Source organism: Pongo abelii, chromosome 7 (assembly GCF_028885655.2).
Source record: "Pongo abelii isolate AG06213 chromosome 7, NHGRI_mPonAbe1-v2.0_pri, whole genome shotgun sequence".
Lineage (NCBI taxonomy): Eukaryota > Metazoa > Chordata > Mammalia > Primates > Hominidae > Pongo > Pongo abelii.
The window spans coordinates 3,607,569-3,632,531 of record NC_071992.2 but is presented as its reverse complement, the minus strand read 5'-3'; the positions used below and the strand labels follow the sequence as shown (position 1 = coordinate 3,632,531).

Sequence of the window (24,963 nt, the reverse complement as noted above, 5' to 3'; positions counted from 1 at the left end):
TATCTTTCCATCTTTCCATCTATCTATCCATCCATCTCTTTGTCTATCATCTGTCTCTCTGTTTATCTGTGTATCTGTCATCTAATCTCTCTATCATCTATCTATCTATCTATCATCTATCTCTCATCTATCTATTGGTTGCATCAGCAGATTCAGTAGATGCTGAGCAGTGTGGGTTGAGAAGAGAGGTAGGAGACCCTTACCTAGTCAGTCAGTAGATTAGTATAATCTCTGGTAAACAGGGAAGCAGTAAGTCAACCCGTTTCCTGTTTTGAACATTAGTTTAATCTTCGAGTCACCTCAAATTATTTTTCAAAAATACTTATGATACCAATGTTGAATAAGTTCACAAATAGCTATGCTCTATGACAACCATATTTAGAAATTGCTTGTATTACAACTAAAGCATGTTTGGAAATAGTTTACTCACTTAGAGTCTTTATACTGTGGTAAAGTTAATTATATGATGATAAATGTCTTTAGAAATCAAACATGGAGAATTTCAGAAGTGCTAAGCACTGAAGAAGCAGAAAATGTATGTTTCCCTATTGTATTTAATTTAAAAGTCAAAATTTTGCTGCTTTAACTGTTTGAGTTAAATTTTGCTGTGTGATATTTATCGTCAATGTACCATGTATCTTGATCTTACACAAAATCAGTTCTCCAGTATTTCTTACAGTTACCAGCTACTAACAATTGTCTAAATAGTGCAACGTAATTAATCTAGGGTACACTAAAATTACTTGCCAATAGAAAGGTACTGCTAGCTTTTTTTTCCTGGAATTTTCCTCTGAGACTTCTTTCCAGAAAACCAAATTAGATTATCTAATGTTATATCTGATATATATTACTTCAAATATAGTAATCATAAATCAGTGAAAACTTAGTTTATTATATATTTAAAGTTGAAAGCACACATGGCTTTTAAATTGAACTGATTCATGTGTTAGATAAAATGAGAGCAAAAGATCTAATTAATAAATTAGAATTGGGGTCTTACTTAGTTTCAGCCTCAACTTGATTTATTCCCACGTGGCGGCTTCTCCTCCGCTGTGCTGCTGGAATGGCGTTTACCCTCATTGGCTCTGTTTGCCAGCTGCAATCAAATGAAGAGGTTGCTCCTGTTAATATTTTTAATGCTTTGAAATTAGAGAAGCTTCCATATTCTATTGATGGCTATTTCTGATAATTTGCAAAAAGGTTTCATGATCGTAATTATGGAATGAGTTCTATACTGTACTCTCAATGTACTGAATATGAATGTGTGCAGAGATTCCTGGACTAGCCTGTAATACCAGCTAGTATCGTGGAAGCTCAGGAGCAATCCTCCGCTCTCCACTGGAATAGTCTTTCAAAACTTTCCTCTGGTGGAAATCTGAGAAGAGTAAGAGCTGAGTTCAGGTCCTGGAGAGTGCACATGACTACCTTGATGAGTGAGAAGGAAGGAACAGTCTAACAGAAGGAGCATAAATGTTTTTATTTAACTTTTAAATTATCAAGTGATAGAATCAGGAAAAAATATAATCATTTGAATATATAAACAAAAATTTACTTGTGATACTACCACTCAAAAATGGGTTGTGCCTATCTTCCTGATATTTAGATATAAATATAGATAGATAGATCATTGTTATTTTGAGTATGTACAATTTTGTATTATTCTTTTTTCTTTTTCTATATTACTACATATGTCCTTTTTATTTTTCTTTATTGCTACATATATTTTATACTTGCCTTTTATAAAGTGATGTTGCATTCTTTCAAATATATCCAAAAATTTAGTCAAGCACAGTCCTGTTGTTGGACACTTTAATGTCTTCCGAAGAATATCACTGACCAGAAATTTCCTATATTTTGGATGATAAACATATATTGCCAGAAATGAAATCGATTAGTCAGAGTGGTGATATTTTCTTTTCTAAAATTGACATAAACTGTAGATATTTATGGTGTACATGACAGTCTGAAATATGAACACATTGTGAGATGGTCAAATCAAGCTAATTAACATACCCATTACTTCACATATTTGTCATTTTTCATGGTGACAACTTTCAAAATCTCTCCAGACAATTTTCAAGTATACAGTATGCTGTTATTAACTACAGTCACCATGCTGTACAATAGATCTCCTGAGCTTATTTCTCCTAAGTGAAATTTTGTATTATTTGTTTCCTCTCCTTCCTCCAGCCCCTGGTACCCACACTCTGCTACTGTCAGTTCTATTTTTTCCAGATTTCACATAGAAATGAGATCATGCAGTACTTGTCTTTCTGTGCCTGGTTCATTTTACTTAGCATAATTTCCCCCAGGATCAACTGTGTTGTCACAAATGGCAAGATTTCCTCTTTTTTAAAAAAGGCTGAATAGTATTCCATTGTGTACACACACAGGCACGCTCACACACACACACACACGCACCACAATTTCTTTATCCATTTCTCAGTCCAGTGTTGAACCCCTGCGTTGATTCCACAGCGTGGCTATTGTGAGTAACGCTGCAGTGATTATGGGAGTGCAGATATCTCTTCAACGTATTGATTTTGTTTCCTTCAGCTATAGGATCAGAAGTGAAATTCTGGATCATGTAGTAGTTCTATTTTTAATTTTTTCAGCAACCCCATAGTATTTTCCATAATGAGTATGCTAATTTACATATTTTCCATTTCTAACAACAATGTACAAGGGTTCCCTTTTCTCCACATCCTCAACAACACGTATTATCTTTTGTCTTTTTGATAATAGCCATCTTAACAGGTGTGAGTTGATATCTCACTGTGGTTTTAATTTGCATTTCCCTGATGATTAGTGACACGGAGCACCTTTCCGTATACCTGTTGGCCGTTTTTATGTCTTTTTTAAAGAAATGTCTATTCAGGTCCTTTGCCCATGTTTTACATGGGTGATTTGTTTTCTTGTGATTCCCTTGTTTGAGTTCTTTGTATTTGTGGATATGAACTCATTACCTGATGTTTTGTTCTCCAGTATTTTCTCGCATTCTGTAGGGTGTCTCTTCACTCTATTGGTTGTTTCCTTTACTGTGCGTAAGGGTTTTAGTTTGATGTCATCTCATTTGTCTATTTTTGCCAGTGTTGTCTGCGCTTTGGGGGTTTAGGCTTATTGATTGTTTTTCTCAAAACAGAATGCAATGTGCTACTGATACCTGAAGGAATATTGGTTGGATGTAGGGAAAAAATGCATGAAAAAAATAGAGGTGTTATAGGAGCAGAGAGCCTTCCATGACTAAGGAGTGATGTGCTGCAGTCATTGAAATATAGTGCTTGCTAAGTTGAAGCAAAGGCCCCCCCGCCCATCCCTCCCTTTCTGTTTGAACTCCCGTGGAATACTACACTAAATATCAGTGCCTCAGGTTAAGGGGATCATTGAAGAAGTGGCCACACTCAAGTTCCAACTCTTCCTACCTGAGGAGTCTCAGGTCATTTTATTTATTTTCTTCATGGCACTTTATGACACTTTTTTGTTTTCTTTATGTTTGATTTGGTTATTTTTTTCTTTCTTAAATATCAGGTTATCTCCATGAGATTGTGGCTTTGTGCTATTCACTTCTGCCACTTTCGTACTTAGAATAGAGTGTAACACATGGTAGATGTTCAATGAAAATATATTGAAAGAATGGGGAAAACTATGGATATTAAAATGTAGGTAAATAGAAAGATCTGGAGATTTATACCTGGAATAGAAAACACAAAGATAGAACAATTGTTTTAAAAAAAAATTTCTTAGATGAGGTTTAAACACAGATCAATGATCAAAAACTATGGCAGGGGAATATGTCTACAATTACAGATGTCTTAAATAACTGTGATGGCTAGCAATTAAAATGTGAATCATGACTGGGTTTTGCTTTTTATATTTTTCGCATTTAAAATTAATACATATTATGTTCTTATGATGCCGGGTTTCTCAAAATTAGTTCCATAGAACTCTCGTTGTCCTAGATTCCTAGTGAAAAAAGAACTTCCTAGACAGATATGTCTGGAAAAGTCTACATCCTTTGAATTCTCTTCATTATTTTCTAAAATAAGCTTTTGCATATTAAGTTTTATTAAGATGAGACATCCCTTTAGAAAAGAAAGGTGTTTAATTTTGTTTACCTAGAATTTTCCCAATTGGTTTGGCTCTGATTTGATGGCTGTTGCCGACATCCATGGCAATCCCCAGAGAGTGTTACATAGATGCTATGGGGGATGCTGGTGCAATGTTACCTGAATGATATTCACTCTGATATTATAGATATGGATTTTTTTCACTAAGCAAGAAAGAAAAGCGTCTATTTATGTTTCCCCTATCTTGTCTCTATTATTAACTTCATCCATCCACACTGACAACTGTGCTTCTTTTCCTTCAAAGACTCCTTATTTCAATTCTGTTTCCTCAACATCAACCTGTGGTTTCTCAAACTAAAAACATGAGTAGAATTTCCTCTGGTAACAATGCGCTTGTCAGAGAGTTCAATAAGGCTACATCTAATTCAAGGCCAGAAGCCAGGCTCAGAAGAAGTAACTGGGTGGTGTTCAAACCTGATCTCTGCCTCTCACAGTTTTGAATGCAGCTGTCCAGTTGGTGTTCTGTGACAGTGTCTCGTTAATGTTTACAACCGTAAAGCTCCGTGTTTGCAAATGCAGGTCTGGAGCCAGGGCAATTTTTTCTCTAAATCCAGGCTGGATGGATTGCTTTCTTCTAAAACACAGCTGGGGGCAGTGGCTCACGCCTGTAATCCTAGTATTTTGGGAGGTTGAGGCAGGTGAATCACTTCAGGTCAGGAATTCAAGACCAGCCTGGCCAACATGGTGAAACTCTGTCTGTACTAAAAATACAAAAATTAGCCGGGCATGGTTGTGCATATCTGTAGTCCCAGCTACTCAGGAGGCTGAGGCAGGAAAATAGCTTGAACCCTGGAGGCGGAGGTTGCAGTGAGCAGAGGTGGTGCCACTGCACTCCAGCCTGGGTGACAGTGTGAAACTCTGTCTCAAAACAAAACAAAAAAACAAACAAAAGAAAAGTAAAATAAATCATTCTTTCCCGATAAGAATTTCTGAAATATAATATCACTAGCTTTCTTTTAAATATAATTAACATGTGTGATAGCAAAATACATTCTTTACTGAGATATTTTCTTAATCTAGACTTTTTTACTTCTTGTTTTTGTAAAATATTTATTCACGATGAATGACATCCAACTTCATCTTGTTTTCAGGGTACAAAATTTCTTCACATTTATTTTCTTATTAAAGCCACAACATTCAGTAAAGTCATTTTTGCTATTTTTTTCTATCTTAGTCATGACAAGTTAAGGTTCATGTGTTTGTTAATTCTGAAGGTGGCACAACAGGAATCTGAACCCAAGTCTTTTGATTTTATAACCTTTGCTAAATCACAGGGTTGCCTCTATAAACAATACCTAATGAGTTGCTTAATGTCTTATGCTGTTTTAACTGCACAACATCGTAGCAGCCATTTTGCTGATTTTTTTTTTCCCAAAGAAGTCTTCTGTGAATAATTTGGGTTGTTTTTTCTTTTTTAACTGCTTAGGGTTGGTGCAAATGTACAATTTTCTTGTGAGGACAATTACGTGCTCCAGGGATCTAAAAGCATCACCTGTCAGAGAGTTACAGACACGCTCGCTGCTTGGAGTGACCACAGGCCCATCTGCCGAGGTAAGGCACCTGCGGTGGGTAAAGCCTGGATTATCTCTTTCTTTAGAGTTGGCATTTTTGTGAATATACAATTTAAGCATGAAGCATTGTCTATAGGCAGAGTAGAACTTGGTAGTAATATATGTTTTCATAGTGATGTGGGTAATAACAGAAATCTTTCCTTGGAATTTGTTAAGAGGCTAACATTTCCAAGAATATTTTTGTGTTTTACATTTGAGGATAGATGTGAGCAAATCCACACATACTCAGTATAACTTGGTATCTATCTATACACACAAACAGTGTGCATGTGTGTGAATATATCTTCCACAGCTGGACCTGCCAGAAAGGTTTCTGTGCACCCTGCAAACCTAAAAAGGTTCACTTTCCTATTGCAGTGAGGTTGAATATTTTTAGGTATTAATTATGTGAGTAATAAAAGGAATTGTTAGCCTGATTCCAAATCATCATTTTATTAATAAATGATCTTTAATCTCTAACATAGTTAGCAGAGTAAAATATTCATCATTATTATCATCATCATTTTCAAATAAAACATATGAAGTCAGCAAAGGTTAAATTACTTATTTTTTACTGCTATGAAGTATACACAAATTCTTACCAGAATTACAGAAATCATATTGAAAACAGCAGAAAATTATTTTGGTTGTTTTACAATGAAAAATAATAATAAAATTAAAGAAACGCTGAGTTTGAAGTTTTCGTTTTTGAATTGCGGCCATAAAATGATTCATGTAAACTGGTAGTTTTGGGAGGAAAAGCACTAGTTTGACTAAAAAGGAAAACTTCATATGTAAGAATACCTTATCTTTCCATATAGTCTTTTCATGTGAATGGACTTATACATTTTAAACTTTTAAGCATTTTAGTTGTTTAAAAAGGTGCAAGAAGCATAGTGTCATTGCAGCCTGGGAAAATAACTAGTTACCAAACATGTCACTATCGTCATCTAAGCTAAGAACACTCTTTGGCCCCATTTACTGTATTGTACCTGGTCCCTATAACCAGTAGGGATCAGTCACATGCAGGGGATACAGCTTTGCAGGACCCACCCCACAGGAAGGGGAGGGAGGGTGTATGGCCCAGCTGACAGCGTGTTGTCACCTCTTAAATGGAGACCCTTCACGAGAGTCAGCAATCTCTGGTCAAGGAAATGCACATAGCTGTCCCCTTCTTTTTGTCACTAGACTACTTTGATTGTGCATTTTTCAATTCTAACATAAGACCCTTAAGCACTTCAAAGAACTGTACTAAAATTCATGTTCCCACTAGGGCTGGTGTTGCACAAGCCTCCCAATTATACATGAGGGACGAGTCATATGGATTATTTTTCCTTTAGGGGAAAAAAAATTCCTTCAATAGTTTTCTTGCTCTTATATCCCAGAAATAGGCTTCATTATTTTTAAAGTTCACTTTAGACAAATAGTAAATGTGCATTCTTTTAAGTGTTACTTTTAAGTCAATATTTTAGAGTAACTTAAATATTTGCCTTTATATAATGTGATTTTATATGTTTACCTATGACATTGCCTTTCTTGGCCCTGACTCTCATCTTAAACTCAAAGCCCTTTCTCAGTATCCTGTCCCAAAGATATCACACACTCAGAGGTGCTTATCTCTTAGGAAACAACTGCTCCATCCAGGCTGAAGGTGGACACATTTCTCCCATCCTTCTCAACCCCCCAACTACTCACGCTTAGAGATAATTAGAAGGGGATTCTTTTTGGTATCCTGTTCTCGTCAATTCAAGTGTCCCACTTGATCATATTTTGGAAGAGAACACTTTTTCCGCAGGGTCTCTCTTGTTTGGTGTATTTGGTTTGGTTTTCTGGAAAGTTACTAGTAATCGCCAAGACTCTGCCTCTTCCTTTCAACTCCACAGGCAAAGAGTGCCTGGCTTTATCAATCTTCTCTTCTCACTGATGATTCCCTCGTTCTGCTTAAGTTAGATATACCATGATCATCATTGAATAGTACTTTAGTTCTTATTAGTTCTTATTAAGTTTATTACTTCTAATAAATTCAGTAAGAACTAAAAATGTATTTGAAGTAATAAACTTAATTTATTTTTCTGAAATAATAACTTATACTGCTAGAAATAATTCCTAAGGAGGTGTTTTTATAGTGGATGGTTTTACTAGTGTTGATTCAGTTAGACAAACGCCATGCTCTCACATATTTTTGAGATAATCTTTTCTCCATCTTGGACTCCTGCTGAGATGTCAGAGGGACAATGCTCCTTAGCTATCTAGTTGCACCAGTTGATAAGATGGATAAGAAACCCTCAATTTCTTAAAAAGTATCCTTTCTGGGACGTAATACCTGTGTTCTGACCTTACGGTCATTCTGAGGTTTCAGGGCACGGCTGTGCAGCCACACACTCTGCCTTTCCTGTCTAGAATGCTTGTGCAGCTGTCGCTTCCAAATTTCAGCCTCTTTTGCCGTCTGGAGAGGCTGAGAAGTTTCAAAATCACCTGGTCCTGATTCCTTTTTGTTTGACAGTCTTCCCCTCAATTTATGTCTTTCCTATCATGTTTTAGTATCAGCAGCAAGAAGAAATCAAGTGGCCTCTTGGACACATGGCCTGGAACTCTCCTTAGCTGTCCATCTGTGTTTGTCACTGAACACCCTGCTTCCTACCTAATCACAGAACCATTTCTGCTAAGCTTCTGCCACCTCTTTCAGTTTCCAGGAATGTCTCTCACTCTTTCTGAGTCCTACCAAGAGTATCGATACAAGATAGATTTCTACTAGCAGTCTTTTCGAGGCACCTGAGGCCTTCTCTATGATGCTCCCCAAAACCTTGCAGCTCTGACCCACTACCCAGTTCCAAAGCTGTGCCCACGTTTGCTTCAGCAACACCTCATGTCCAAGCACTTGACTCTGTGAGTAAAAATTCAAGCAGAGAAGCAAATCCACTAGGATGGAGACAAGTGTGTGGGCTTAGATCAGGGAAATGGCTCACATGATTGATAGGGCTGGCATTATATCTGAATTCCGAAAGACAGGCTGTTAGGAAGGAAAGATAGGGATCAGGCCAGGATCTCCAGGAAGAGGTCAAAGCTGCTGTCCACAGGCAGGAGTTTCTCTGTAAGGGAAATTCTAGCCCTCTTTGAAGACTTCCCAACTGATTATGTAAAGGCCAGACAAAATAATCTCCTTAACTTACAGTCAGTTGATAAGGTAGTTTAATTATGCCTCCAAAATCCCTTCACAGGAGCACCTAAGTTAGTGCTGGATTGAGTAACTAGGAAAGGTGTGTGTTTATTTCCCAGACTATGTATGTGAATTTGAAATATTTAGTAGCTAGACTAAAAAGGGAAAGAAAAACAGGTGAATTGTAATAACATTTTATTTAACCCAAATACTCCCAAATTGTATCATGTTAACATATAGTTAATACAAGTATGATAATGAGATATTTTATATATTTTCTTGTTTTTCATACTGTGTTTTGGAAATCCAGTGTGCATTTTCTACTTAGAGCATAGCTCATCTCAGACCAGCTGCATTTCAGGTGCTCAGTAGCCACGTGTGGCTAGCAGTTGCCACATATGACAGCGCAAGTTTAGACATTTACAGTCATGATTTTCTTCCTCACTATGAAAAGCCATCAACACCCGTGTAGTTGTGAAGAGGAGAAATGAGCCCAGTGAGTTGTGCCCCACTTCCTGTCTGGCATCCCTCTGTAGAACACTCTTTCTTCAATTAAAATACACAAGTTCCTCAGGTTGGCAACTTTTAGGAACCCTGAGTATGTCACCATTCCCTTTTTTAAGTACCGTCTCAATTTGCATCCAACAATGGATTCATCCATTAGAGAAGAGGTAAAAAACATTTATAAAAGTGGAGCTTTTATAACTATTTCTATAAAAAGATAACGTTATATATCTAAAGTGTCCAGGAAAATGGGTAAATGCCACATAAAACAGACTACAGGGAATCGTTCTTTGCTATCGACAGGTTCGGTACAGCAGGGACCATTTTCCAAGTTCATTTGTCACTCTGCCATTACCACAAAAAATAGTATCGGAAAACACAGCATTGGCTGGCATGGTGGCTCACGTCTGTAATCCCAGCATTTCGGGAGGCCAAGGCAGGCAGATCACCTGAGGTCAGGAGTTCAAGACCAACCTGGCCAACATAGTGAAACTCTGTCTCTACTAAAAATACTGAAATTAGCTGGACATGCTGGTGCATGCCTGTAATCCCAGCTACTCGGGAGGCTGAGGCAGGAGAATCACTTGAACCTCGAAGTTGAAAGTTGCAGTAAGCAGAGATCGTGCCACTATACTCCAGCCTGGGTGACAAGAGCAAAACTTCATCTCAAAAAGAAAAAAGGAAAAAAAAAAAAAGCATCATAGTTTGAGTTTTCCTGATTCATTCTCAGACTCTAAAGGTGGCCTAATAATGATCATTTCTGCCACATATTCTCAACTCAACCATCTATCAAATGCAATAAAATGCCCCTGGTCTGAACATCAGATCCATTCTAAGCATAAAGCTATTCCAGTGAGGTGCGTCCAGGAAAGACTGACTCTCAAGGTTCCTATTTTCATGAAGGGTCTCTAACTCTGAAGTAATGATCATGCCTTCTCTGGAGCAGGAATATCTGATGGAAGCATTTGATAAATTGCAGTGAGTCAGAAGTGATCCTTCCATCTGGAGGCTGGTGTGGTTAGCCAATGCTTACATTAGCTAATTAGCTCTGAGAACGGGGGCAACATTACCTTTTCTTCCTGTTACCAAATAGATGAATGGTTGTCATAGCTCAGTAATTATATATGTGATTTTGTTTGAAATTACGCTTTCTTCATTTAGGAATATGAAAACAACCATTATGATTTTTTGCAGGGTAAAACATTATGAGCTGTTTAAAACTGTATGAGTATCTTTAACTGGAAGTAGATTTTTAAAATAAGCAAACAAAATGGAGAGAAGAGTATATCGTTCTATTTTTTTAAGTAAAATGTTCAGGCTGGTACTTCATTCCATCAGTCTTTAGGGGCGATTTATGTTGAGAACTTCTTTAATGCTAATGCACTTTGATCTGTAGAGTTAATATTTTGAGTTGCTCCCTGAGATGAAAAGCCCTCTAAGAGAAATAAAGTATTATTGGCAGTTGTAACTGTGGTAACACGGAAGCTAATTGGAGCCAGCCAGAGTCAGGGAATACAGTTATTATTGCCTTGGAATTTCAGATTAGGTTAGCTAAAAAATATTCTTAATTTATGAACTCATCATTCACCAAAAACTTTTACAGCTTTTTCTTTTCCATTCGCGTTTTCCGCCCTTGTAGAAATGACCTTTTAAAGAGTAATAAGAAGATCATTTACCCTGAAAGATGACTCTTCTTTATACCAGGTTACAGATCCAGTGTCAGTGTCAGGATACTATTTTGTGTATTTGATCATGTAGCCACTATCTCAGAGATTTAGACAGAAAAACACACTGTTAATTTTTAATTCCTGTGAATTTGGAGAAATTTCTGTTGTTGTTTCCTGACTCCTGAAGCTTTATACTTTTTACCTGAAAGTCACCTGGGAGAAAATATATTTTTTTCTTATTATTTTTACTAAGTTATTGGCAATAATATAGTTTTGTATCTTATACTACTCTCACACTCTATTGACATAAAATAACCTGAAAGCTAACCTTAAGTTGGTGCTATTTACATTCCTAGAGCATGCCAGCGGTGTTTCTCTCCTAGGATTCTTGGATTTGGTTTCCCCTCTCTGGAGTATCCCCTTCCCCCCAGGTATCCGTGTGACTGTCCATTTATGCCTTTCATCAAATGCCATGTGAACCCACATCCTTCCAAAACCACATCTTATAGAGCAGGCCTTTTCCCTCACTTTACAAATCTTTTATCTGCCTTTCTTCAAAGCTGTTTTCTCCTTCTGAAATTATATGTCCATGTGTTTGTTAATTTCCTGCTGAAGGCAAGAAACTTAGTTTTGTTCTCTCTCCGCCATACCCTCAGTGTTCAACTCATAATGAGCACTGCATGTATACTTTTTTTCTGTCTTTTTTTTTTTTTTTTCTTTTTGAGACAGAGTCTCCCTCTGTCACACAGGCTGTAGTACAGTGGTGCTATCTTGGCTCACTGCAACTGCCACCTCCCTGACTCAAGCGATTCTTCTGCCTCAGCCTCCCCAGTAGCTGGGATTACAGTCACCTGCCACCATACTCAGCTAATTTTTGTATGTTTAGTAGAGACGGAGTTTCACCATGTTGGCCAGGCTGGTCTCAAACTCCAGACCTCAGGTGATCCACCCACCTCAGCCTCCCAAAATGCTGGAATTACAGGCATGAGCCACCGCACCCAGCCATGCTGTGATACGTCAGGCCAGGTAGTAAATGCTTTATTGTCTTCTTTTATTCAATCCTTAGAGCAATCATAAGTGGAGTTATGATTATTCTAATTAAATAAGCTGAGTGGCTTAAAATTAAATAAGATGATACAGCTACTGACTACCTAAGCCAGGCCTGGAACCAGGTGTGGTGAAGGAAAGGAAGTTCTTAGCCTCTGTGATGTATTATCTTCATTATGGTTGACAATCTGGACATAAAATTTGTGCTTGATAAAAATGTTTTCTCCTAAAAACGTATGAGAAATAGGCTATCCAATATAATTATAAATTTGCTTTAAAAAAGCTTCTAATGCGACCCCTGAAATCCCACTAATTTAAATTTAATCAATTAGAATGTTTCTTCTTTCAAGTAATTTGATTAATTAAGTAGTTACTATAGAACAATAAGATTTCCTGGAACTGCATTTAAATAAACAGATAAGTTATTACTTTATATTAAGATAAATTGCATGAAACAAACCTATTTTATACTTAATAAATATTCATTGATTAAGTGGATAAATGTCAAAATGGCATGCATTGGCATCCAAAATTGGTTAGTTTTCTTCTCCCTTTCCACTTTCCCTCCTGATGTATTATATTTTCAATTTATCATTCTGTGAATTCTAGCTTTACTGGGGAGACAGAAAAGATGTAAGTGAAATTTGAGTTTACAAGTTTGGAAAACTGTCAAGCAAGTAACATCAGGTGTACATTAGGTCGCAGTTATTATCCAAGTACATTTATCAAGCATGTCAGTGAATTTTACTCTCTATTAGATGTTATATTTCCAAGAGGCAAGGCCTTTGCAAGAGTAGAAAGAGGCATTCTGCTATAGTTTGTATAAACGTGCGTCCACACATTTCCACGATGGCAGCTTATGGAGAGAGATCTTGTTTTAAAAACTGGCTTGGCACTAGTATATTGTAGTTACTTAATTATGCTGCTTAATCACATACTTCGTTGACTAATTGAATGCCTGTTTAGCACAGAAGCTAACGGAAGGAAAGAAGTTTCCCTGCCTCCAAGGATGCTATGAAATTGTCCAGTCCCAGTCAGAACAGCTTCCCTGGGCTGTCTCCTGTGTGAGGAGCTGCCCAATCTGTTCTTTGCATGAAGTGAAAAGCCAGCAGAGTCCGTGAGTGAAGAGAGAGGCAGGTGATAAACCTTCAGATGTCTATGTTTCTAAGTCAGAACTTATGGCGTCGTTTCGTGACCTCCCAGACCATCGGATAAATTTGTATTCAAATAGAGCCCCCCAATAGGCGACAAAGCAACATAGATATGGTTTTTAGATAAGACGATGGCAGCCATCCGCTTCCTTTGCAAGGGCCTGTGTGCACTGCCGAGATTTTCTCGACACCCATTATTCTTCCTGCCTTGCAGGCTGCTGCACCCTTGCCCATCTAACTAGAGGATCTCTAAGGGTGGACAGCAGACATCCCTAACAGATCATCCCCAAAGCTCCCTGACCAAGGACACTCACTCATTGGATCTACTCAGTACAAAGCTCAGCCCTGGGTCATCTCTTCTTTCCCAGCCTGTCCCATTTTCTTCTCTAGCTCTTCTTTTTCTTTTTTCCAAATATCTAATTTTTTAAAGCTTAACATATGGTAGACATGAGAAATTATACCCTTCTGGTGCTGGAAGCTGACGGAGGGGAAGATGTGGGTGTGCTAGATGGAGGACGGTGTGTTGGCTCTTCTCTCTCCACTAAGAAATTCAGAGAAATTAATGTAAGCTTTCCTGGCCCAGGTAATAAGGTGAGCTGCAGGACAGCTAGAGGATAGCTGACACTCTGTTCACCACCGTGTGGACATCGGCTGGTGGAAATCACAACAGCTCAAGCCACAGGGTGGTTGTTTATTTAATAAGGACTCTACAAATGCATGGTTGAACTTACAGTAGTTGCCAGTTGAAAAACTGAAGAGTTATTCTGACTAGCAGAAAACCCTAGATGCAAGGAAGCAATAGCTAAATAAATCATAACAAGCCAGATAAGGGGTGCATCATCAGATGGTAAAGAAGCAGATGATTAGGTAGGAGAAGATTTAGAAAGGCAAACACTGAGAAAGTAGCACAAGCTTTCAACAATGTCCTAAGAAGGAGGGTTAGAATTACATAATTACAGTTAGGTTATGCGACCTAAGGCCGTTACACCTATTCAGAAGCTATGCTAATATTTATTGAGGAAACTATCAAATGCTAAAAATTGTTCTAATTGGCAAAGTTAAACAAATGAACAAATCAGACACAAATCTCTGGTCTGAATATTCCCAATATTCATTTCAGATGACCATTTTGATGGCTTAATAAAAAAATGGGCAAAAATTAAACAATTTGTTATTAAAATATGTTGCAAAGATGGAGAGAGATTTCTAAATTAAAAAAGAAACATTATGGGTTAATTTGAAAGCTTTTGGTAAAGAATGTCTCTGAAGGACCTGGGCCCATGACTTGCTTTATGTGAAACTTGGTACTTCGTAGGCCTGAAAATGTGGTGGACGGGCTGGTTTCCTATGCATATTTTACTAAAAGTTACTTCACAAATAAAATACAATGCGTGAGATGCATTTCATGAGATGCTGGTAGCCAATTTTCATAAGCCAAGTGAGGGGCCAGCTTCACAGTAGGCACCTAGGACACAAAGCCATGAGCGGGGCCAGCTTTAGGGATCCTTCCGGCCGGGAACATCTGGGCCAATGGCGGGCTGAGCCCACCTTGTCAGTAGGATTGTAACAGATGACTTTCCCCCTGCAAATGTTTTTCAGATGTACTTTTTAAGAGCTTGAAATGCAGACTGACAATGCCAATATGGTTACATTGCTTCACAATTAAATAACAAATATTTATGAGCGCTACCTGATCTTTATAATAGCTGTTAATTATGAAGTGTTACAAAGTAGGAAAATGCAACATAAAGGTATTACAACTCAGATTTTATTGATTATCACTTTTTTTCAAAGGTTTTCTAGTTGGATAATGCTAATATTAGACGGCTTCAAGATTTCACATCTAAAGTTTATGATCCTCTCTGAGAACAGCTCATTAAAAAGACTCATTAGAGAGTGAGATATTAGTGCATAGAAGGGGTCCATGTTTTCATTCAGTCCTTTGTCCAGTGACCTTTAGATCAATGACACACCTACTGAGTTTTGAAAACCCAGTTATGTTTTACCCATGTTTGTTTTTCATTTGGACAGTAAATGCCAGTGTTTTAAAAGGTAATTTTAACACACTTATCAATGTAGAATAGGTCAATTTTTAGCTAATTATTTCCATAATAAGTAGGAAGCAACTGAACAGTTGTCTCAAATCATCTTGTCCCATTTTCACATGTCTGGGACTACAGCGTGGTATACAGTGCTGAGGAGGGACAGGTAAATGCAGAAAGAGGACTGTTCCTAAGCTCAGGGAATGCACAACGTTTTAGGAGAGAGAGATCTCAGATGAATAGTCACAGTAGATTAAAGATTAAAGAAGTATTATGAGGAATAGGCATGATTTGTATTATTATTATTATTACTATTGTTATTATACTGACATATGTGGAAGAGAGAAATGTCTGGTTCTTGAGGCCCTTTGGAAAACCTGGGTTCAGTGGTTGATTCTTGTCCCCCCACAAGGTAGCCCTTGTTAAGACACAAGTCCTGTTCTGCTGAGTTTTGTAGCTGAGTCTCCTAGAATAATAACTGACTTGAAGAAAGGGTTAAACCCAAGGAATGAAAAAATAGAGGATAGGCTACGATGAGGGTTAATCCTTCCTATGAAACGTTTTTATCAGTTTGTGTCATAGGATGTCTTAGGAAAATGAAGCAGAAGTTCTCTTACATTAATTTCTTCTTGTGAAATTAGTTTCTTCTGCTCCTTTCTGAAACCCAGTTTAAATTATTAATGTTAAAACCAGAGTCTATGCTGACATTATATTTCTAAAATATGTCTATTGATTTGAAAAAAAAGACTTCTTTCATAAAGTGGAAGCCAATTAAATTATTTTTACATTCCAGACTAAGTTGTATATATTGAATTATGCAATTTCTATGCTTTGCTCAGTCTTTCATTTCAACTTTAAGATTTTTTTAATTTTTAAAGTCACCATTCCTATTTTCTTTCTTTAAACTTTCAATAATGTTTTAAATTCCTATTTGCATCGTGCTGTAAAGAAATTGGTATAGTTTGTTGTAGAATAGAATCTAAAGCTCGAAAGTGACTTTGGAGATGATCAGCTGCTCCAAAATCCTTTTTTAAAGTTGAAAAGACACAATTTATTGGAGGTCATACAGTGTAAGACGTAGCTGAGATGGTAACTCTGGTTGAATTCCACTCGACGGTGCCTTTCCCTCTATCTTACTGCAGTCGCACACAGTTAGGTGTGTATGGAGATTCTCTGAACAACGAGATGTACGTGAAGACTCTCTCTGAGTCACAATGGGATTTGAAATGGGCTACTTTGGTATTGACATTGAGCATGGTGCTATCATCTGTTAGATCCTTTGGTGAGTGGAAAGCCCTTTGGAAAAAATAAAGTGCCCCAGCATAACACTGCAGATACCAAGCAAAAGTCCTGCCGGCTGAGCAATCCACTTGCTGACTGGAGTCCGTGTCCCAGTTGGAGTCCATGCACCCTTTTTTACTGTGATTAGATAATAGCTAACTTGAACTTTCCCATAAATCTTATGTCTTTACCAAACTGAAAAAATATTGTAGAAAATAACCTTGTTTCTATGTGTTTCCAGCTAGAACATGTGGATCCAATCTGCGTGGGCCCAGCGGCATCATTACCTCCCCTAATTATCCAGTTCAGTATGAAGATAACGCACACTGTGTGTGGGTCATCACCACCACCGACCCAGACAAGGTAAGGCTCCACCTCCAATCCCTGTGGTTAATGCACACCGCACTCTTATAGGATCTACTGTTGAAGCAAACAGCCCAGCAAATGCTATCCATCGTTACACTTTACTGTTTGAATTTAAAAGTTCTGGCTGTATCCTGCGTCTAGATGCCACATTCATTGCAGAGCAGCCTGAGACTCAGATGCAAAGTGAGTATTCTCAGTGTGGTGCCATTTAGTGCTTCTGGAGATAAAGTCTATGTTCCTCCTTTATGTATCATAGTGCTTTCTCTTATGTCTTTTTCAACTCAGGTCTCATCTACTGTGTCACAAGCTTTCTTAAATATCACAGTATTTATACATAGTATGACTAAGTATTGGAAATGCTCCTACTACACTCAGACACAAAAATACTGTCTTTTGGCTGGGCTTGGTAGCTCAAGCCTGTAATGCCAGCACTTTGGGAGGCCAAAGTGGGTGGATCACTTGAGGTCAGGAGTTCTAAAACCAGTATGGCCAATATGGTGAAACCTCGTCTCTACTAAAAAACACAAACAAAAATTAGCTGGGCTTGGTGGCAGGCACCTGTCATCCCAGCTACTCAGGAGGCTGAGGCCAAGGAATCGCTTGAACCCAGGAGGCACAGCTTGAAGTGGGCCAAGATCGCACCACTGCACTCCAGCCTGGGCGATAGAGCAAGACACCATATCAAAAAAAGATTTAAAAAAATACTGTCTTTTGAATCTTTTTCTACAGTTCATGTGTTTCTTCTCATAAGCTATGTGTTTGTCAAGAATTAAACATCTGAGCATGTTTTCCTATTTCTTAAATACTTTGTGTAAAATATATATTTCCTCCAGGGTAGTAACAGAGGACAATACTAAGTTATTTCTCTGTAAGTTTGCATACATAGTTTGCAATTATGTTACTACATTTTAAATCTTAGGATAGAAATCATATTCATAATCACGTTTCATTGGCTATCAAATGAATTTTTTTAACTCCTTTTAAGTTCAATATAGATGCTTGCCAGTGGGAAGAAAAAATAAGGTAGACATCTTCATATTGATTTGACTTAAAAAAAACTGTCAGGAAACTTTTATAGGTATGGATTTCACTTAAATTATGTAATATTAAAATAATTATATTATAATAATATTAAATTTACTGAACCCCACTATTTACCAATTATTGAGTTATTACCAACAGTTCTGTGTCTAAATGATCATCTCTTCATTTTTACATTTTATTAAAATATCCATCTTATTTATATAGTTTCCGCTCAAAGCTATTGAGTTCCCAGTTCTAAAAGAGAAATGTTCTGATTTTAGATTCAGTAAAGTGTTCATCACAGATGCCTTTGGTTTTGGTTGGCTTATTTTAGTTCTAAAATCTCAGTTATTATTTATGTAAAAATTCCAGCTTTAATGAGCAGAGCTGGGTAAAACTCCAGGGTGTTGCAGGCTTTCTGAAACACTGAGGAATTTCTGGGCTGTCTTTGCTTTGACAAAAGCCTCCAAGTTTGATTCTGGTATTTCTCAGTATGCTAGAGTTGTGTTGTACCCTGAGACATCAACTATAGTGGTACAAACCTTGTTTTTTCTATATGCTAGTCAATGGTTTGTTATTCAGTTTTTTACCAAGAAACTATTATTTTTCAGTACTTGCAATCATCACTTTAGAAACCAGCTCTACCACTTAGTAGTTGCATGAATTTGGGCAAAGAGATATAGTAATAGCATTTACCTTAGAGAGTAGTTGTGAAAAATAGATAAATCCACATGTTGCGTAAGTAAATGCAATATCATTATCTATTATAAGCTGCTAATACTGGTAGTGTAACAGAAACAAGAATAAGATAAATAGAAAAAAACACTTATTAACAATTTGTTAACTATTTACTAAGCCATCTCATTAATTTGTCTAACAAAAACAAGAGTTTTATTTCAATCTGAATTAAAATTATATAGTATATAACTAGTTTATTGATAATTATGTTTACTAATTTCTGCATTTACACACTTTTAAATAATTAGAATATTCTGTTTGGTCTCCAGAAAGTTAAATCATACTATATTGAGAATTTAGAAAAGTTCTGAAGGTTAGATAGTAGAACTTTACAGAGGAAATAGCTGAACAATTGAGTTTGTTTTGTGGGTATATTAGGTGTTGACTTGAATTAAGAATAAATAGATTATATGCATTTCCATAGGGGCTCAAATAAAAGCAAATATTTTATATTAAAGGGATTGAGATGTGATCAAGACCAGAAGTATCTGACTGCGACATTTTTAAAATACAGAATTATGTTACTTCTGCAATTTGAGAGGCAGGAGGAACTCTTCTTGGATTTTTTTTTAAAGAAAATATAGCTAAAAGGAATTAATTAGATCAAATCAAGGGAATAGTTTAGTTAAACTGTATATGTTCCAGGTGGTCTTATGAGAATGGCATGAATCTATCACAAACTTTAGAAGTGTATGAAAGTGGAGATTACATAAAATTGGAAACGCCGGGCAGGAGAAACAGCAATCAGGGGCTCTCCAGGAAGCTCCCTGCTGCCTGTGATGAGGTCGCACCAAGCCCCTCTCCTGCCCGCCTCCCTGCTCTTAGCCCACTTCACAGTGGCAGAGCCTCAGCCCTCCCTCAACTGCTCCCTGAAGCTCCTGCTTTCTGCCCCAGGCTCTGCCCTCAGAGCTTGCAAAGCCTGCAGGAGTCCTCTCCTCCTTTTGACACAGCCCCACTTGGACTGAGAGGGGGCTCCCACCGCCCTTCCTGGCTGGAGAAGGAGTGCTCAAATGTGCCCCTCTAATGGGTCAGGCAGAAAACTCTGAGGTGAATTCTCACAGCTCTGCAGCCATCCCTAGCAGGATGGAGCCAAATGCCTGCAGGGACACTGACTCAGTATCCCACTCACAGGTGGGATTTCTTTCCATCCCCTTCTTTTGCGTCTTTTGAAGTCAAATGAATGGGCTACCGTTTAGCAAGGCTGGGCTTTAGGGGGATCCACAAGGAGATGAAGTTGAACACGCAGTAGCATCACTTCTTCCTGTAGCCCTTTCGGTGGAGAGGAAGGAAGTACACCCTAACAGCTTTCTAGAAGGAGACGTGAGAGGCAGAGTTTGGAATCTAATACAGTACTTCAGATGAAAGATGATAAGGTCTGAAACAGAGCAGACACCATGGAGTGGTGCAGGGGAAATTACCCCAGACTTGTTTCAAATGGAGACTTAGCAAGACTGGAGACCTTCCAGCACAGGGAGGGAGGAACACAAGACCCCCGAGCACAGGGAGGGCAGAACACCAGATTCTCTTGGACTTTACACCCCTGCAGGCTTCCCCATGCAGCTGCCTCCAGTAGGTGCTGTGGGTGTGGGAAACAGGAGAGAGAGAGATGACACCGTGGATGAGAGTCAAACCCGAGGCAGGTGAGCATTCCTGCTACTTTCGCAGAGGAGTCTTGGTAAATCTCTGCTGTCCTTGAACAGTTACTAACAATGCCTCTACTGCATTCTCAAAATCTTTCCAGTTCAGAACAATATATGTTCTCCGTACCTTTAACCAGGGAACAGACTTCAGGAACCAATTTCTTTATGTAGGAGATGTGTATGGTATTAGGCACAGGGATAGCAAGGTGCCTACTGTCCTTCCAACTCCATGGAATGGGCAGAGGCACATTTAGGATTCACAGGTGTGTTGTTAGCCGAGGAAACCAGAAATCAGGATGACAGCATGCAGAAAGCAGAATAGAGTCCAAGAAAGCCTTGTTGATGGTGTTGTTTTTCTCTCAAAGTCAATTGGAGGTAAATTTTGCCTCAACTGTAGTAAGCATGATCTTCCACCTGTAAGTGCCATTACAGAGTTTTAAAAGACTAAGTGTTTTGCCCTGGAATGGAATACCCACAGTTTCCACCGGAAAATGCTGCCACCAAGCTAAATCTTCAAGAATTTATTAATATCTTTCCAATACTTTCAAAATTCGTTTAAATCCAGATTACACATCAATAATCATAAATATTTTTATTCTATATGAAAGATATGCCTATAGCACATTTTAGTTTCTATTATTTTCCTACACATACTAGAATACTTGAAATTCTATCTAAAAAGAAGCTTAGAGTTCCTATTGTTTAAACCTTTTACTACTTGACACAGAGGAAGTCAAGATCCAGGAAAGTGAAACTCCTTGTCATCCCATTGCACTGTGAGAACACTTTAGTAGCTTGCTTGCTTTCCACCATAAATAAATGAAAGAACAGTTTATTTGCTACCTCAATAGGGTATTTTCGGCTGTAAGTAACAGAAGAGCCAACTAAAAACCGAAAGTTTGGGGGATACCTTATTTTACATAACAAAGGACAGAGTCAGGGAGCTTCCAGGTTGTATTCAGTAGCTCCGTGATAGCATTGCAGCTCAGGTGTTTGACATTTTTCCTCCCCCACTCTCCAGAGCGGAGACAATATTTCCCCTCAGTTCTCAAGATGTCTGCAACCACCTGAGGCTTCAGTTCCAGATTTGGTCATGTTTAATAAAATGAGGCATGTTTGGCTAGAGATGGAAGACATATTTCCTAGAATTTGTCTTGGTAACTTCCTTCATATCCCATTGAGTCAAATGCCTGTGGTCCAGTTCCCACAGAGCCAAGGAAAGAAATATCTAGAAGCCAGGAAGGGGAGCCGATGGTTAGTGTATGGTGACCAGTGGTATCCATCACATCCAGGCAAGCAAGACACCAAGGAGGGAGGTTGGAATTAACACTAGTATATCTTTTGCATATGATGTGATTCCAATCACACTATCTTCCTTTTACTTTAGTTTTATGGCTAACATCCATTAAAATTCATTATGTATGTTCTTTGATTTCGTAAAGTGGACTTTTAAACTTGTCCAAAACATAAAATGACCAGTAATGAATTTAGGCAGCTTGGGTTTATACAATTCTCTTCTCTCCTTTTAGAAGTTTATTTTTTCTCTGTCATCTTTGTGTACGCTTACGCAGACATTGTATATATTTTCTTGATTGTGAGGACTTAATAATTAACACATTAAATTTCAGTTATTTTGTGTTATATTGCTTCAGAAAATTATTTGCCCTTTGTCATTTATCTCGGAGAAATGTTCAGAGAAGAAACAAGGTATTCCAGGTTGACATACCCGCACAACCAATACTCTTAGCAGAGCACCACTTAGACACCTGAAGGCATCTCAATTAAGCAGAATTACCATCCAAATTAAGCAGCAGCCATTGCCATTAAGTATAATTAGGCTTAATTTGATTCCTTGGGAGACATTCCAAGTAAGTGGGTTTCTCAATTAAGTGCACGTTGATGAAAGTGTATTACGTATTGAACATAAGAGAAAAGAGAAACAGTTACATAAAGTTTCCAGGCAATGACTCTTGCCAGAAGCATCGATGAAGCACTTTGGATGTGAAGAATTTGCACACTTCAGTTTTTATGTTTGACCTGGTCTGCAAACTTTAAGAAATAAGGTAGGACAGAAAACTAAAGTAAGTTTCCAATGCCAATTATCTATTAGTCAATACACACTTCTCTTTTTTTGAAACATTTAATCCTCTCTTGATTCATACTCTTTCCTAGTCTTATTTTGGCTTTGACTGTTGTATAACCAAGTGCTGCCATGGTTCAGTTTATTGCAAGCATTTATGTAAAACTCCTCATGCAAAATAATTACTTGTGGAATCTTAGCATCTCTCCTAATAATGCACATGACATGTTATCATGCTATATCATGTCAAAAGGAACACGAAATATCTATCATTAGAAAATCTAAAACTATTAGAAGAAACTAGCATCTTCTACACAGGAAGTTATAAAATGAAAGGTCTCTCAAGAAGATTCCTTTAGTGGAGAGGCAGATTTTTAAACAATTGGAACAGCTCATTCCAGGGTATTCTGGTAGAAAGTCAATGCAAAGTAATATAATAATATATTTATAAATATGTTTTATTGTAGACACATTTGACAGTCCAGCTATTTTCAGAACTCTTGATGAGTCCTGCAATCAGAATTCTTGAGAAAGTAATATATATTGTGAGATATGTGTTATAGTAATTAAGATAAAATTCTCTCAAAAGTTTATCCCTGGGGTCTTCATTGGAAAGCTTAAATATATCACGGAAGACCTACCTTCTACTGACTGATTTTATGAAGTTTATCCCCAGGGTCTTCATTGGAAAGATTAAATATATCATGGAAGACCTGCCTTCTACTAACTTCTGTTATGTATAAATGTATGCATGCATGCATACATATGTACATATGTATGTGCATAGATAAACACACATAACTATATATACACATATGCAATATATCAGCTGGAATGAGAGGGGTGTGTTCTAAGTTAGAAATTTCTGTTATATAGCTCTCAAATACGTATATAGATAAATACATAGATATACACACACATTTTAAATACATTCTGTAGTGACATAATTTCAGCTACTGATTCTAATTTGAGCTTCTTGTGGAATACTTTTGTTGCTATTAAAGCTCATTAAAAACTCTTTGAGGATTTAAAAAACTCAAAACGTTGGTACATCTTACTAGTTTGTTCTTTGTTTAGTTTTCTTTTTCTTTGTTTCCAGCTTTATTGATGTATAACTGACAAATAAAAACTGTACAGACTCAAGGCATAGTATGCAAGCACAATGAAATATTACTCAGCTATAAAAAGAAGGAAATCCTGCCATTGACAACAGCACACATGGATCTGACACGTGTTCTGATGAGTCAAACAAAATATATGAAACTTTGATTAGGGAAATAAATACTCAAACATCCGGAACATTGTTTTGTTGGGGAAGTGAATATCAGTACTTTATAACCCTCAAAAACACTTTTGTATGAATTTTCAAGTATTTCATTATAAGCTTGTTTCATTATATATTTATAATGGAAATTATAAAATTAGTTTTAAATGTATTAAGTAAATCAAAACTCTGAAACACATGTAATTCTAATAGTGGCTTCTGTCAGTGCCAACTTTTCTGAGGCATCAGATGAGTTCCCACAAATGCTGGATGCCTGCACAGTCATTGGTGGGTTTCCATCTCCGGCGTCCATGGGGATGTCCACACATGTGTGTCATGATGTGTGGAAGGAAGAAGGAGAGTGATGAGGATAAGGAGTCCAACTCTATGAGGAGAAAGTGGAATCACTTAATACAGCAAATAGTGATGGATCTGCAGAAGATGTTCAAGAAGGGCAAGTAGCAGAGGGTGTGAAGGAAGGGGGCAGAGTGATCTCAGAGGATGTGGAGGAAGGTCGGACATTCCAGAAATTGGGAGAGGGGAAATAACCAGTCTTTCTGTACAGGTGCATTGCTCAGGAATATTGTCAGTAAATAAGGCTGGGAATTTGAGCTGATACCAGATGATAGGTATTATAGGCATTTTCTTTCTCCCTTCCCTTCCCTTTCCTTCTCTTTCCTTTTCCGTTTCCCTTTCCCCTTCTCCTTCCCCTTTCCCCTTCTCCTTCCCTTTTCCCCTTCTCCTTCCCCTTTCCCCTTCTCCTTCCCCTTTCCCCTTCTCCTTCTCCTTCCCCTTTCCCCTTCTCCTTCCCCTTTCACCTTCTCCTTCCCCATTCCCTTCCCCCTCCCCTCCCTTCCTTCCTTTCTTCCTTTTGTTGTTCTTTATTTACTTTTTATGTCTTCATGTATATTTTTATTTTTATTTTATTTTTCAAACTTTTATTTTAGGTTAAAGGATACACGTCCAGGTTTGTTATATAGGTAAACTTGTGCCATGGTGGTTTGTTGTACAGACTATTTCATCACCCAGGTATTAAGTTTAGTACCCAACAGTTGTTTTTTCTGATCCTCTGCCTCCTGCCACCCTGCACCCTCCAGTAGTTCCTAGTGACTGTTGTTTTCCTCTTTGCGTCCATGTGCTCTCATCATTTGGTGCCCACCTTTAAGTGAGAACATGCAGTATTTGGTTTTCTGTTCCTGCACTAGTTTGCTAAGGATACTGGCTTCATCCATGCCCCTGCAAAGGACAAAATCTCATTCTTTTTGTATGGCTGCATAGTATTCCATGGTATACATGTACCACATTTTCTTTATCCAGTCTACCATC

At 37.7% G+C, this 24,963-nt stretch overlaps 1 protein-coding gene across 1 annotated transcript in view; it reads left to right on the top strand.

Moving 5' to 3' along the window:
• The window catches only part of CSMD1 (CUB and Sushi multiple domains 1), a 2,063,616-nt gene that overhangs the window by 1,392,408 nt on the left and 646,245 nt on the right, over positions 1-24,963 (top strand). Inside the window, exons 9-10 of the mRNA XM_024251429.3 lie at positions 5,554-5,678; positions 16,768-16,889. Of these exons, the coding sequence (XP_024107197.3) occupies positions 5,554-5,678; positions 16,768-16,889 (247 nt within the window). The remainder of the gene's footprint in view (positions 1-5,553; positions 5,679-16,767; positions 16,890-24,963) is intronic.